At 41.7% G+C, this 16,307-nt stretch overlaps 2 protein-coding genes across 3 annotated transcripts in view; both read left to right on the forward strand.

Annotated features, from left to right (window-relative positions):
* ppp2r5a (protein phosphatase 2, regulatory subunit B', alpha isoform) overlaps positions 1-4,258 on the forward strand; it is a 38,584-nt gene extending 34,326 nt beyond the window's left edge. For both annotated transcript variants that reach the window (XM_010746194.3, XM_019268759.2), the window contains exons 11-13: positions 485-612; positions 733-834; positions 1,764-4,258. In XM_010746194.3, the coding sequence (XP_010744496.2) occupies positions 485-612; positions 733-834; positions 1,764-2,019 (486 nt within the window). In that variant the 3' untranslated portion in view covers positions 2,020-4,258. The remainder of the gene's footprint in view (positions 1-484; positions 613-732; positions 835-1,763) is intronic.
* Positions 4,259-5,212: 954 nt separating this feature from the next.
* Positions 5,213-10,966, forward strand: opn8c (opsin 8, group member c). Its single transcript, XM_010746200.3, has 4 exons — positions 5,213-5,654; positions 6,498-6,791; positions 7,088-7,419; positions 9,656-10,966. The coding sequence occupies exons 1-4, from the start codon at positions 5,243-5,245 to the stop codon at positions 10,160-10,162; spliced, it is 1,545 nt and encodes a 514-aa protein (XP_010744502.3). The 5' UTR covers positions 5,213-5,242; the 3' UTR covers positions 10,163-10,966.
* The last annotated feature ends 5,341 nt before the right edge of the window (positions 10,967-16,307 follow it).

Consider the following 16,307-nt stretch of genomic DNA (forward strand, 5'->3'; position numbering starts at 1 on the left):
AGGAACAAACAAAAACAGTTTCAGTAAAAGATTTCCATAAAAGTCCCGTCGACATTAAAATAGTGTCGTTTTCTATAAAAGAATTTGAGCTGATGAGATTTTTTTGAGTATCAAAGGTCAGCTTCTCATCAACGATGGTGCCAAGGCAGTGCTGCCAACAACAACATTAAAATGCTGTTTGCACAGTAATGCATCACGAGCCACAGTATTATAATATACTGTTTGTACTGATGCACAGAGGCCAAACTGTGCATTGGATCAGAACACGATTTTGATTATCGTCATCAAGTTGTAGTAGTGGAGGGCTCAACAGGAAGTCAGCGGCTCGGCCGGTGCCAAACAATCCACAAACATACGTGAAGATTCACTTCACTGAGCAGCTACTGTAACGCTGCATCCAGACAGACTGTAGACTGCATTAGTTTGAGTTAGGTGTTCTTTCCTTTGTCACCAATCAGCACGATCTCCGTCTCCGTCCTCACAGGTAGCAGAGCGAGCGCTCTACTTCTGGAACAACGAGTACATTCTCAGCTTGATCGAGGAGAACATCGACAAGATCCTCCCCATCATGTTCGGCAGCCTGTACAGAATCTCCAAAGAGCACTGGAACCCGTGAGTACTCCGGTCCGGCGAGGTCCAAACTGTCCGACTCGCTTATAAATCATTGGCAGATAGTCAGTCAGTGTTTTGTTGTTTGCTTAGTGACACTTTGAAATGTTTCCCGTGTTGCAGGACGATCGTGGCTCTCGTCTACAACGTGCTGAAGACGCTGATGGAGATGAACTGCACGCTGTTCGACGAGCTGACCTCCTCCTATAAAGCAGACCGGCAACGGTGAGTGACACACACTCCCACATCGACCTTCTCATCTCATCAGTCGGTGTGAGAGAATAAAAAGTGCTGCCGGGATGTGTCTGATTGAATAGATGGAAGAGGTTCTTACTCTGACAGGCGCCATTACTCAAGCAGGTGTGTGTCTTTCTTTATCGCGTCCAGTCAATTTGAAATTGGATTTTCGGCCGGAGGACAAATGCGTCTTTTTCTGAAGCTATGAGTAATAAAACATCCAAAGTGACCCGACGATACGAGCTACAAAATGTTCCCCGGCCAGAGGACGCTGCAATCAGTGATGTTAAATTTGACGTTGCATCACACACTTCACCCCGTCACACACTGCGTACAAAACACTCGCTGCACTGTTGACGTAGTCAGAGGACAGGAGGTCGTATAACTCATGGCGTGTGAGAGTGTGCAAACATTCCCAGGTTGTGTTTTCTACGAGGAGCTCCACACGTGAAGGAACACCTGATGTTTGTGTTTGACTGCAGACAGCTGTTCTTTGACTTTTCATTTTCTGAAACAAACTTTATCAAGGACGTCTACATAAAAAAGACACACTATAAAAGAAAACACGTGGCAACACATGCGACTTAAAGACAGAAATCAACCGACTGTATCCACGAACAAACTCACGGCTCCACAGTCTGCATGAAAACCTGACAGAGCTCAGCGCAGGATCGCTCACAATAATGTCGTTTTGTGAAACAGACGTGTGTCTGTTCATAAGATCTCGTATGAATTTCACTCTCTGGTCTCTGTAGAAGCCAGGGACGCCCAAGAACGTGGTACATCACATTACATCTTTCGGATCGGTTCTATTTTAAAAAGAAATGTTGTCAGGTTTGGGTCAGAGCAGAATTTGTGTCACTTCCTATTTTATATTTGTGCAAACCCTGAATAGAAGTGTCCGTCTGTCTTCACAGGGAGAAGAAGAAGGAGCAGGAGAGGGACGAGCTGTGGCAGAAGCTGGAGGAGTTGAGGCTCAGCAACAGTACTCTGGTTCAGAACAACAGCCACGGTCTGCCGAGTGTCCAGAACAACAACAACAACAACAACAACAATAGTAATAATAATAATACTGACGCCCAGGACAAGAGCGCTGACGCCGCTGCTGACGCTGCTCTCACCGTCACCACAAACAACAACGATCCCGCCGAGAGCGCCACATGTGCCAAATGACACCGGACGTCCGTTTGTTTGTTTTTTAAATTCCGTGACGGTTTGACGTGTTCGGGACTGTCAGGAGAGGATTAACGGAGACGGAAAAAGAAAACCACAGATTACACCTCAGCAGTATATTAAAATCTACTTAGAGTGACTTAGAACGCCAGCATTTCTTTGGCAGAAAAAAAAAATCTATATTTCAACTTAAGACTATTTTTGGATGTTACAGTGTGGCTGCAGTATAATGTTTATTTGTCTGATCAAAGATGTATCCTTTCACATTTAGTTTCTTAACTGAAAATGATTTTTTTTTTTTTTTTTTTATATTGTATGATACATGGGAGGGGAGAAAATAATGACTTGAATTTAACGTTTCTGATTGTGCTGCACTTAGACAAGCTGAACAGCTATTTAAAGATGTCTGTTTTTTAATGTGCTTTTCCTTGTTGCTGCCAACATCGGGTGCAGACCGTAAGGAAGAAGGGAATCCAGACTTTTGGGAGTATTTTTTTTTTGAGGGGGGAGGCGGCAGATGGGACCAGATCCACGACTAGATGTTTAGTGTTCATCATTGTATAGAAAAGGGCTGTTATCAGGAGGAGCTACACGATCTCCCCGGATGGGGAGACGCATGGCCAAAAAAATATAATAAAAAAAAAATAATCCCAGATATGGACTGATATCTCTGTAAGCCGCTCCGAGCTGGGACGATGAAGATAAAAGTAAAACGTCACATTTGTGAGATTATTTTTGTGTTTTCAGGTGTTGGTAAATATTTTTGTATCCGGGTGAAAAAAAGAAATCGTGAAGCTAAAAAGTTAAAAAACAACAACAACACCTAAAGATGATTCACTCTGACGTGTTGATCAGGGCTTTCAAAGACTTTAAGGAGTGGTTCGGCTTTTTTTTTTGGTGGGGAAAGTTTCCGAGAGTTGGATGAGAAAATCTTTGACACTACCTCCCGTTAAGCTGGGTATCTTAGCTTAGCATAAAGACTGGAAACAAAGGGAAACGGCTAGCCTGACTCTGTCTTAAAGAGAATCCAGCGAGCTGCCGCGTTGGTCGACGGCACACGTTCCCGCTCGATTATTTTGGCGCCGTTTTTTCTTCCGTTAACCTGAAATAATTAAAATTTTACTCTGCAGAGACTCTGACTGCAGCGTTACATCAACACAAGACTGTCCTGTCATAATTTTTAAGTTCATAAGTTCATTATTTCTGAATCGTTTCCACATTTGGATGCTTGTACCGATGAAACAAACCCAAAAAAACTGATCTTAAGATTTTGTTTTTGGACGGAGCCATGGCTAGCAGTTTCCCTTTGTATCCAGTCTTTATGCTAAGCTATGCTAACCAGCTGCTGGATGTAGCGTTCTTAATTAACTCTCGAATAATTTCCCAAAAACTTAAAGAAAAAACAGTACAGTACTATATTTTTCCAGAGTATCGAGAAGGCAAAAATATTTTTGAATGTTTCATTTCGCAGGCGGATTAAGACGGGATGCACTCGAGTGCGTGTGTGTATATATACATATACATATGTGTATATATATGTATGTATATATATATATAGTATGTGTGTGTATATGTTGGTTTTGGAGGCTACTTAAAGGGAAATGCCACTCAAATTTAAAGATTTGATGTACAGTCCGTTGTTTCTGTGCAGCCAGCGATCAGATTGAACATAGATGGTTCAAAGCTGAGGAGATTTGTCTTATCTGATATTTTACAACCAACAAGAGGCTGATTTCTTTTGTGTATCGTTTTATATCCAAACACAGTGATATCAAGTAACACTTAACACCTGAGAAACTCTCACCTGTTTTTACAAGTTAATCTTAAACCATTAATGCCTGTTCACTCCTCCTCCAGTCCAGACTTTGTTAATAACCTCACGTTTGCTTTTTATTTTCCGGTTTTCTGACGTTTTGGGGGGAGTTGTTAGATGTGTTCATGAATCTGACTGCCGTAGATCATCAAGAGCAACCTTTAAAAAAACAAAAACAAAAAAAAAACATTGGATGGTGTTTCCTCTGAACCCCGAGTGTCTGCTCTCTCTTTTACTTTTGAGTTTTTTGTTTTTAGGTCCAGTCTCTTCTGATGCCTTTCTGTCAGCATTCCAACCTCTGTGACGTTAAAATAAGATTAAAAAAAAAAAAAAAAAAAAAAAAAAATCCCACGTGGGGGAACCTGTTTTGTAATCGCAGATCTTATTTAGGTTTCACCATTAAATAAAGTCGACTTTATCTTTCTACTCGAAGCGTGAACATTAGTGTCTTTCTTTCTTTTCTCTCTCTCTCACTTCAGTGGGTCGTCTTCGTTGCGTTGTAGTACATCATGGAGCTCAACAGGTGGTGGTGGTGGTGCAAGAGTTTATTCTCCAGCACCAACGAGTCATGAGTGTCTGTGATGTGACGAGACTCCAACCAGATACAAGCAAAAAAGTTTGAACACAGCTTGTTTAATCTTTTTTGCATTTTATCAGCTTGTTATGGTTTTAATTTAGACTCTTATTTTGAAAAATAAGCAGTAAATATGATTGAATAAATGTAGTAAAGAAGTGTAAAGTATCAAAACATTGTAATATTCTTTTGTAGTGAAACACAGGGCACACAGGTCAACTGCATATTAAAGAGAAAAACACGATTAATTCTGTTACACAAACTCAGATTCTGTGTCTAAACCTATTACGGAGACGGGATGACATGCAGCAAAGGACACAGATGAGCTATCGGGACACCTCAGTGGTCCTTGGGTTGTCATCTTACACTGACTACTGCAGACTGGAAACACTCCACAGTAGATGTAGTTTTTAGAGATGATCTGACCCGATCGTCCCACAGTTTGTAGCCTTTGTCAAATGTCTTAATATATTCCACTGACAGGTCCATCGTGCTGCACCTCCTTGTTTCTGACATACACCAAACACCGTGACGACGAGATGCCACGAACAATCAGCAGGATACTGAAACTGAAAGCAGCTACATACCAGTCACTATTCATTCATTCATTCATTGTGTAACTCCTTGTGTCTTTTCACAGGCTCAGGGATCGTTGAAGTATTTATCTTGAATGTACAAGTCAGGATTTCTAATTTTAGGGAACAATTTATCAAAACTTATCCCTCCCTGGGCTTCATATGAAGTATATGAGGAGTATTTATTATTTTTTGCTGTATTTAATTCAGTCTTTGTTTAGTTTTCTGGTCTGTAAAGAAGATATTTGTTACAATTCTTGCATGTTAAAACTAAAACTCATTGTGAATGAGAAATACATCTATCCATCAAAAAAAAACTGTAAAAAGTGTAAAAAAATTGGTACTCCACATAAACTACCTGAGGGGCAGTCACACCTTTTTCCAGTTGATCCTTTTATTGCATTGAATCACAAATGCTTGCTGCCCGTTACCATGGTGACACATCCCGCCTCGCATAAAAGTGAGCGTCCGCGGTTCGTGGGGCTGCACACGTCCACGCTCCGTGAGATGAGTCGAGGGTTTGCTTTTTGTACCCTCAGCAGCAGCAGCAGAGACGAGCAGCTCCACTCGATGCCTCTGAACTCTTCTGATGACAACCGGACCACCTCTGTGTTCACCTCCAAACTGACCCCTGCTGCTGACATATGTGTCGGGCTGACCATCCTCTCGTTCGGTAAGTGCACTTCTGTTCTTTAAACATCTTAAAAGGTTGTTGTTGTTGTTGTTGTGATGCTAAAACTAAACATAAATACACTTCTGCTTGTTGCAAATGATATTTGAATCAGAATTATTCTCTAAATATACAATATAGAAAGTATGCTGGATTATAAAACTCATTTTTCTGTTCAGGAATGCGAGAAAATAATTATAGTTTGACATCTTAATCAAGAAATAATGACGTGCCTTACTATTTTTTCTACATATTGGTGTATTAACCATCACAGAAACATAAAAAATGATTTTGGGAATTATCAACGCTGTTAATTTAGGGCAGCTGTGGCATAAACTTCACATTGTGTGGTTGTCTTAATAAATCTGTTCAGCACTGTAACTCCACCTGAGGCTGCATCATCCTTTAAATGTGATGTTTTAATGAAAATGTTGAATCTAACAAACAAACAAACACACTTCAGATTTCTACGTGATCTTGCAGCATCACAGTAACTGTGCTCGTCGTGCCTTGTTTTGTTTGTTTTGTTTTCATCGTTAATGCAGATGCTGTTGCAGATTAATCTGTAACACCGACAGACGATCACGTCAAGTTGTTTCTGTTCACCTGATGAATGTCAATTAGTTTTTTTTTGTCTCTATGGATTATAAATGCTTCACCAAGTTCACCAGCTACTTCATTTTTGCCTGACACTGTTCAGTGTTTGCAAACAGATTAATAACACGTGGTGTAACAGCACCAAAACATGTTGCAATGAGCTGAAAGATGCTAAAATGCAGCAGCAGAGCCAATACAAGCTGCAGATCTGTGTTTTAATGACTAATATCTTCTGCCCACGCCGTCCAGCTGTGCTCTCTGTCCTGGGCAACGGGCTGGTTCTGGTGATCTGTTACCGCAGGAGGAAGAAGATGATGGGCTCTGAGTTGCTGTGCGTCAACCTGGCCGTGGTCGACCTTCTCTGCTGCATCTGCTTCTACCCGCTCTCCATCCTGTCCTCGTTCAACCACGCGTGGCTGGGGGAAAACATCACCTGCGTTTACTACGGCCTCGGCTGCTACGTCTTCGGCCTGTGCGGCATGTTCACCATCGCCGCCATCAGTGTCTTCCGCTACCTGAAGACGTGCTACAGTTTGGTTTACGGTGAGGACAAGAGACAAGGGACAAGACATACAAACAGGCTTTTATTGTTCAAAGACATGCTCATCCACATTTCCTTCCACGCTCAACACAGGATCACTGTAGATAACTTAATAACACCGAAATTAGAGAAACACTGCACAGAAATTGATATATTTGTGATTTAGATCAACCACTTTCAGCTTTTTTACAGCTGTACACATGTATTTGTATGATCTATATGTCCAGCTCCTGTTCTGGCACGACACCGGCTCAGCTAATGTGTAACACCATTATATGACTGATGTTTCTCGTTACAGCTGTGTGGCTGGAGGGCGCAAACATCCCGATAGCCTGCTGTGCCATCTGGCTCGTGGCTGCAGTGTGGTCCAGTTTCCCTCTCTTTGGCTGGGGTGAGTACGTCCCCGAGCCTTACGGATTGTCCTGCACCATCGCCTGGAGGGGGTATCATACCTCGGCCAAGGACGCCTTCTACGTCATCTGCTCCTTCGCCTGCTTCACACTGGTCCCCGTCGTCCTCATCGTGGTGTCCCAGTGTCTGATTCTACGCAAGGTGTCCCGCTTCACCTACTCGCTGTCCTCAAGAGGTATCCGCAACAACCTGCGGCACGCTGAAAGAAGACTCTCCATGGTGAGCTTGGTGTTTCTGTTATGGCACCTCAAGTTTTTACCTTGAAAACGTTTGAGTGAGTTGATGGGAGACTTTGTTGAAGACAAGACTTGACATGGACTTCCCCCCAAAAGATGTAAAAACAGTTCTGGTGTAGGCAAGTCCAAGTCAAGTCACAAGGCGCCGTCACGCAGAAATCCAAGATGTCTCACGCTGAAAGCTTAAAGGTTTCTGCGTTATGAACCTATCTGAGAGTGAGGCAGCTGCTCTGCATCTCAGCATCTCCATAACAATCTGAGATTGAACACTATCCCTACAGTGACCTCAAGATGTAACCCCAATATGCGGCGTACTAGAACATCAAACGTCCTCACAGCCTCCTGAGTCCAAATCAACCCAACAGGTCACCTTACCCTGCTGCTCATCAAGCTCCACTGGCTACCTGTAGCAGCCCACAATAACTTCAAATCCATACAGACATATGTTACCTCCCGTACGTCCTACCAGTTCTTACCAGATGAAGGGCGTCCCCTCTCTACCTTCGAAAAACCTCCTGGAGACCTCCAGCTCTTCAGAGAAAACCTCCTCTCCAACACTATCAACAGCTGGACTTGCTAAATCTATTCGAGTACTTACTGCTGCACTAACATGCCTTTGTCGCACTGTACCATTCTCTTTAGTATTAAAGGATTTCATATACACATCCGGTGGACATACAGGCTATATATAAACCTGGTTCTGCTCCCTGCTCAGTACTATGTGTAATCAAATATAATAAACCACTAAGGTATTAGTCATAAAGGTTACCTTTCATTTGAGAGCTCTGATGAATCAGATGGACTGTAACCTTTTTTTTCTAGTCTCCTAACTCTGCTCTTTTACTCTACACGTCTCATTCACCCATTCATCCACATCTGCTCTTCATACGCATTCACACACCGATAGCAATGGAGCAATCCCGGTTTCAAGTATCTTGCCCGTTACTTGGACAACATACAGACGTGAGGAGTCGGGGATCGAACCGCCGATCATCTGATTAGTGGACGATCCTCTCTACCTCGAATAGTGAACAATAATTAATTATTTAAAGAATCGTGGACAAGATATACACTGAGCAGGGAGTATTACAATTAATAAATAAAAGCAGTTCCCAACTTATTTCGATGTCTACGTCACCAGTCGCATGTGTTTTGTTATTTGAATGTGTTTTAGAGGCTGTGCAAAGTAAGAATAAATATGTGTTCTGAGTTTGTCAGACCAAAAGAAGAAAGTGTTATTAACCAACCAGCCAAATTTGAACGATTAAAGATATCGACAAGGGTCAGGGGTGGCCTCAGCGTGTCATCGAGCCACCCTTTAAGGACCGCCCACAAAATCCTGAGACTGAAAACTATTTAAACCTCTAACTCAAAGTGCTTTCAACAACTATTTTGCAACATATTTAATATATTTTGAAAGATTGCCTTTACACGGACTTTAAGTGGAAAGAAAGAAAACAAAGATTAGAGGAACATTTTGGATTCGGGGTACCGTAGTTAATATATTACAGTTGTGGTTGCCTGGAGACGGAATATTGATCCCAACTATCTTTGTACATCGAAAGCTTCTGCTGAAGATGAGTTAGAGCTATGAAACAAAACAACTGCTAAACATGTGACTGATGCTGTCATTGATCACATGACTGAAAGAGAAATAGGTTTTCTAGACCACATGAGCACAAAGAAACATGCTTTACGTGACTAAACTCCTGTGTTACTAGGGTGCATCATAAGAAATGATTCATTAACTGTGTTTTGTGTCACGATGGCAGTCCCTTGTTTCCCCATCCTTGTGTTTCTTGTGTTTACTTGTTAGTCTCTGTGTTCGTGTGTTGTGGTTGTGGACGGATGAAGCACACCTGCCATTCTTCAGCTCACCTGTCTTCCATCAGTTCATCACCTCAGCTGGCCTTCCTCCGACGCCTTGTCCGATCGTTTGTTCAGCTACTGTGGTGGTCTACGTTCGGACCTCCTTAACTCTTGTTCTTTGTGTTTCCCGTTGGTTTCCTAGCCGAGCTCAGCTCCACCACCATCATCACCTCCTGCCATATCCCTGTTCTCCACCAACCATCTCCGCTTCACCTCAGCCTTTCCCTCCACCTCATCATCGGACCCTCTCCTTCCCTTTCTTCCCTCCTCTTGTCAGCCTTTGTCTGAGCATTTTGGGTCAGTTCCTGTCTCTTCATGACTAATCTATAACCTCTTACTTCCTCTCCTAGATGTTTTTCTGCATCAGCCTTGGTTTTGTGATCGCCTGGGCTCCATACTCCGTCGTGTCCTTCCTCTTCATTTTCCACAAGGGGAACTGGTACATGGCTCCTGAGGGCTTTGTCTTTCCCGCCCTCTTCGCCAAAAGCTCCCACGTCTACAACCCGTTCATCTACTTCTACTTCAACAAGACTTTTCAGCAGGAGCTTCGCTGCCTGCTTTTGTCTTTATGGCCCAAGCTGGGAGGAAATCGAGTGGGCACCCACATCGCCTCGGGCCGCCAAGCCCCGTATCCCATCCACATCCAGCTCCAGGAGAGAGGCTGCCTCCAAAAGAAGAACGCTGTTTTGTATCAGGACAAAACCAGCAGCAAGAGCAAGAGCAAAGACAAAGCAACGCACGCCAACAGCAACCGCGTCCAAGGCAGGCCAGTGTACAACTGCTGGGGGTCCTCATCGCGTACACCCACCCTCTCTGGGAAGAAACCCGCCAAAACCTCCCAACCTGTGTCTATATGAACTCTGTCTGTCACTGTTAATACACGGACAGGTCAGACGTACGATTTAAGGCAGCCAACAACCAAAAGATGCTTATAATACCGAGGAAAAACCTTCAGTGCTGTTTTTTTGCTCTTCGTTCAGCGTTAAACCACACATGTAGCTCCTCGTAGGATGCCGATTGATCTGTAAACAATGTTCAGACACAGTTTGAAGCCTGGCAGGACAGATTCCAGAAGATCACGCATTGGGTGGGTAGCTCAGCACCCTGCATCCTCTTGTAGTGGTAGACGAATATCAAAGCTTCTCCTCTGTTGTCACGAATTTACTTAAGGAGCAAGTCAGTCCTGTGTCAGTGTTCCTATACATGCAAACATCAGAATATAAATATAATCTGTGTTACATGATGTCTTTCTATAAATATTCTACTTATACTACAAATCACAGGTGCCGCCGCAGGATCACGCCGACCTTTCTCTCAGAGGATGTTTGTGTTTGTCAAACACAGGCGCCGATTAAAGTCAATACCGGCTGAATTTAATGAAGGTCTGCTCGCTCTCGCTCTGGTGTTCAGCATGTGCAAAACCACTCTCTTCACGTTTCAGGTTTTTATGGTGTCTTAACAACTGATTCAGACATTTATCTTTATCTCAGGATGAATCTTACGAACTGTGGTGATCCTCTGGTTTCAGGTAGAAATCACTCATGAGCTTATTTGTATGCCGGTGTTACAGCGAGTACAGCGTTCAACTTCTAAGTTATGCCAAACATAAGCGACAACTCTGAGACTGTGAAGCCAAAAGCTGCAGTTCCTCAAACGTCCACTTGAGTCAGTCTCCATAAGTCCCCATGTTCAAATGTCCAACTTCACAGCAGAAATAAACATGTTTACAGCCTGGTACAAAAAACAGTTTTGGTCTCTGTAGCTAATTTCCCCGTTCATGACAACTGTACTGAGGGTGAATTTATATACAACTCACCTGTTCACATTATATTAAGGCTTAAAGTTATGCAGGATTAAGAGCGTGGACGCTTTGATTGGTTGGATGGATGGTGGTATATTATAAATGCATCTGTAATTATACAACCATCTGGATAACGTCACAAACATTGCAATCTGTCCCATCTCTGCCATCTGTCCCTGACGATGTGAACGACAAACTCTCTTCCTGCTCAGATAAACACCTGTTTTGCAATATTTTCCTCTCTTCCTGCTCAGATAAACACCTGTTTTGCAATATTTTCACCAGGTTTATGCATAATTGATAGTGATGTCATTAAATGTCATTTTTAAAAGTTCGACTTTTTTAAAAAACGCTCTAAAATGTGAAAGTGTAGAAACATCGCTCTAAATTCTGTCATCGTGTTTTTTTGTTTTCTTTCTACTTGTTCTGATTTTAGCCTCCGGTTGCCTTCTCTACGTGCACTCTGCTTACTTTGCCTCAGTTACCGAACACAAAGAAACTCATCCTGTGTTCCTTGCAACGTGCAGAAAACATTTACACCATGGACTGTATGTATGTGCGAGCCCTTTGTAATGTTTGTATTTATATTAGTGACACATAGACACAGACACTGATATATTAATATCAAACATAGACATATAATATTTTGTCTGATGTTTTGATCTGAATTTATTTACCTGTATTTTCACCATATTTTGGATTCTTTGACGTGTTTCTTCGTGAGTTTAAATATTTTGTGAGTTTATCTTTGCAGCGTTTTCTTCTTGAAGCAGCTCGAGAAACTTCAACACTCAGACGTCTCTTCTGATATTGAAATGTGTTTTTATAATGTGCAGAAACTTAAGGCAGAAGACGTATATATAAAAAAAATTAAATAGAAATCGCTACGATCGTGTCCGACTTAACTGAAAATAATAAACAGTTCACAGGATTTCTGATCATTTATATATTTAGAGATTTTCTTTTTTCTATTCAGTCCACAGTCGAGCTCTCGTGTGATAAATTGTATTTAATAAAATTCTCTCACAGAACCCGAATCAGCTTCATTTCTCAGTCCTCAGCATGATCTAACAGCTTCATGCATGTTCATGAGGGAGCGATTCATTTGCTCGTCACTCTTGCTGTTTAACGAGCTCCTCGTGCTCCACTGTGGCAGCAATTAGTGTTTGTGTGAGTGGATGACTGAGGGTCGTTTACTCCTGACAGCTTAGTTAATGAATATGGTTTAATTTGTCGTTCAATCGGTTTAAATTAAAACATATATTGAAGGTGTCATTCATCGCAGTAGTGCTTCAGCTGCTACACCCACCACGTAAGGAGAAGGTCGGCGGCTGTCTGACTCTTTAACACACAGATATAAAACAACAAGTCTGCCATCAGTTCAACTTTTAAGAAGCTTATAATGTTTCTGTTTTTGTTTTTAGAGATAATATTTGTACTTTATGGTACATTATTGAGGTCTTAGCGTGTGCTGTTGTTGTACAGGACATTGAGATTATATCTTTCAATATAAAGCAGTCCAGTTTAACACTACTGCAAACTGCAACCTCAATAAACCTATGTGCTTAACCTACAATTTAAATCGGCATTTAAATTAAACCTGTGCTAAGAAGTTAAACATAATATGTGCAAAGAAATTAAGCATGTACAGAGAGATTAAACAAGAGAAATGAAACCTGTGCTGTGTGGAAGATCTTTACAAAATAGAAAACTATGTAAAAGTAAAAAATAGTCATGACATTTTAATAGAAATAAGAAATAGAAATAGAAATAATATATATATATATACAATTAAATTAGGCTGCAGACAATGAATGCAAGTCACAGTATTTAGTGCAGATGGCATCAAAAGTGACATTGTAGAAGTCTATTTCTTTTATTATGTATTATTTTATTCATGAGTTTCATTTCGTGCATGGTGAGCTGCTGTTAACGTGCAAATCTCCCCAGCGTGGCATCAGGAGGAGGTGGAGAGCATCATGACAACAGACTCGAGGTGGAAAAATATACGTGTTTACATGTGTATATCACAAATGAGATGCGGGCTGCTGAAGCTGCCTCTGTTGTCATTATGATGCAATCAGGAGCTTATCTGCCCGGGTCAAACACAAATGAAAAATATGGCTGAAAGGCTGATTATGTCTCTCCGTGTCTGCTTTACATGTAAATAATTGGCTACCATAAAGTGACGATATCTCAGCGCTGATTGAGACTGCTCCTGGAATGAGCAGTGCCATGTTGTGGTGAGGTTTTGTTTATGTAACTTAAGATTACGTAACCTCCTGACAATGGGCTGCATTGATGAGGGCAGCTGAAAAACAAAAAAAGAACACGCTCACATGCGCCTCGCTGCATGAATTCGCTGCAGGGTTTCATCTGTAATTTCACCTTAATGACCGAGGTGCTCTTAGCGTGTCGGAAAAATCTGCATGTGGGAACGTCAGATCAATCTGTGGAAGCTGAATGACTTTTTGTAGACACACACACACACCTCTAGAATAATGGAAACCTGTCTCTGAGAGAGATCCATTAAAGAGAGAGTATGTGAAATGGCATACATTGAATACACAGTCCATCATCTGACAGCCAAGACAAACCCTTAATGAAAACATCACTCCACTCACAGTTTTTGACAACTGGATGGAAACCATTAACTTTTCTAAAGAAGACTAAAGTGCTGTCTGATGGTCTGAATGTTCTTCGCTGATAGGCCGTCACTGGAGTTGGTGTGGTTAGTCCAAATCGATGAAATAGAGACATTGAACTTCCCATCAGTGACATAATCATTAGAGGCTTTCTGAATCGGAGGATTCAAAGCAAAGAAAACAAAAAGTTTTGACGTCAAAGACCCTAGAAAGGTGCTGCAAAGCTCGCAGTCAAACACAAGCCCGAACATACGAGTTTAAGCCATGACCAATGACGTCAGCTGTAGGTTTCCAAAGCGGAAACGCTGCCATGTTGGCTGCAGAGGTGTCAAAAGTACACACATTCTATACCCAAGTACAAGTATAGATACCTGTGTTTAAAAAGACTCTAGTAAAAGTTGAAGTATTGACTCAACTCGCTAGCTTTCGCACACATTTCTCTGACCTGCTGCCACCATCACAAACAATTTTAGTTCCTTCCAATGAGTTGCCCGTCTGATTTTTTTATTTATGTTCATCGTCTTGTGCACATGAAGACAAATGCACCAATAGGGTTGTCTTATCAGTGTGTGTTTACATACGTTTCTAAGCATAATCCAGTCAATCACGTTGTCTGCATGGCGCGTTTTACTGATACTGATGGTGAAATTTTACTGTTTATTAATAATCAGCATCTAAACGCAAGAGTAACGACCCTGATTTGAAAATGTAGGGAGTACCTGTAGAAAGTAAGGATACTTATGCTAAAATGTAAGAAGTAAAAGTTAAAAGTTGGCACAAAAATAAATAGTGAAGTTAAGTATAGATACCCGAAAATTCTACTTAACTACAGTAACGAAGTATTTGTACTTCGTTACTTCCCATCTCTGGTTGGCTGTACTGTTTCTTCCACCTCCCAGTTAATATAAATATCAGGATGAGTCTATGAGTATAAGACGTGGATCATGAGGTGGACTGATGGACGCCAGTTTTTAGTACTTCCGCATTGCCTTCATTTCCCAGTGCTGACGATTGCCGCTTGGCCGTGACGTGTTACAGAGTACAACAGGTTAATCTGGCACAGGTGTGATGTCTTGACCAGGATATAATGGTAAGAATGATTGCCGAATGAGAGACAGGTGTGCAAAATGGAAAACGCAAAGACAAAACCAAACACAAGTTTATTTTAGCTTAGTTATTTAATTGTTACGGCCTCCGCTGCCGTCTCGTCCTCGGTTTATATTTGTGTGTAGCGTCCCAATATGAAAATACAGGTGTGTGATGGCCGGTTCCCGAGTTGGCCCCAACTGGAGGAGGCGGGATCAACCATTGACACACATCCGCGAGTTGTGCAGGGCTGGGATCGGCAGACAGAAAGTCAGCGTTCATGGCAATTCATGAAATAACTGTCAAGTTAATTCAGTCTGGTGTCAAAGTGATGTTGGTTAACCCAAATCTATGAAAAAGAAGGAGCATGTGTATGTATACAGATGTATTAACCACAATCTGGAGACAAGTCAAAGTATTGTAGTAGTGGAACACACTGTAAACATAACATCCATCCATCGTCTGTAACTGCTTATCCTCATCAGTACATATGAATATACTACCTTCCTGTTAGGCTGTTTGGGGAAAATAACTGCTAGCAACTTATTATCTTTGATTATTGGTACTTGTTTCCATCTATTTATTGGAAGCAAGTGTTTATATGTTTCATAGAAAGGCAGAATTCAGTTCTTTAAGAGAGTTTCCTTTTAGCTCTGTTTTTGGTCTCCACCATCAGATTCGTCTCCCAGAAACAACATTTTCACACTTTCCCTGTTCTCCACAATAGCAATCCGAGACATTTTAAGGTTGAGGTTATTATAGATCTCCAGGGTTTAATGTACAGTCATCTGTCCTGCAACACTCTCCCTGCAGGTAGTGAAATGAAGCAAAAAAACATTCAGGATTATAAAGCCATTAAGAAGATGGTTGCCTTTGTGTTCTGCTGGTGCTGCTGGCCTTAATGATGCCTCATTATCCTGAGATTGGGCCCCCTGTGGTCTACATCACTTCATCAACGTGTCAGAACAGGAAAGCGAATGTGTGAAATGATCTGAACACACAGGAGACTGAAGGTGTGAGCTCGCTCTAACATTCCTCTTGGGTTGATGTGTAATGAAAAAAGACATAAAAAGGACAACAACGATGCAAACAGACGATCGCCAACAGTGACGATTACGTGTGAAATCCGTCGTCACCTCTGAATCAGCATCGTCATATTGTTAAAAATAAATGTGGAGCGTCATAACTTCCCTTTTTCTGCCGCGTGGAGTTTTGTTTTATCTTTCCAGTGTGTGTTTATAGAAAGAGGAAGCTGATTTTGTGCTTTGGGTGATGACGTTAAGAAAAGTAAATGAGACCAAATGGATAAATGGATCTACGTTGTGTTTTCCTCCTCACATGTTTGCATTTAATTAGAACAGCAGAAATAATCAACATTTCTCTCCTGTTATTAATCATCCACAGACCATTTCCATTTGTCTGAAGTCCAGATGCTCAAATTGAGAACACTAACTACGACATCTGCCACAT

The sequence above is a fragment of the Larimichthys crocea genome, chromosome XI (assembly GCF_000972845.2).
Source record: "Larimichthys crocea isolate SSNF chromosome XI, L_crocea_2.0, whole genome shotgun sequence".
Taxonomy (NCBI): Eukaryota; Metazoa; Chordata; class Actinopteri; family Sciaenidae; genus Larimichthys; species Larimichthys crocea.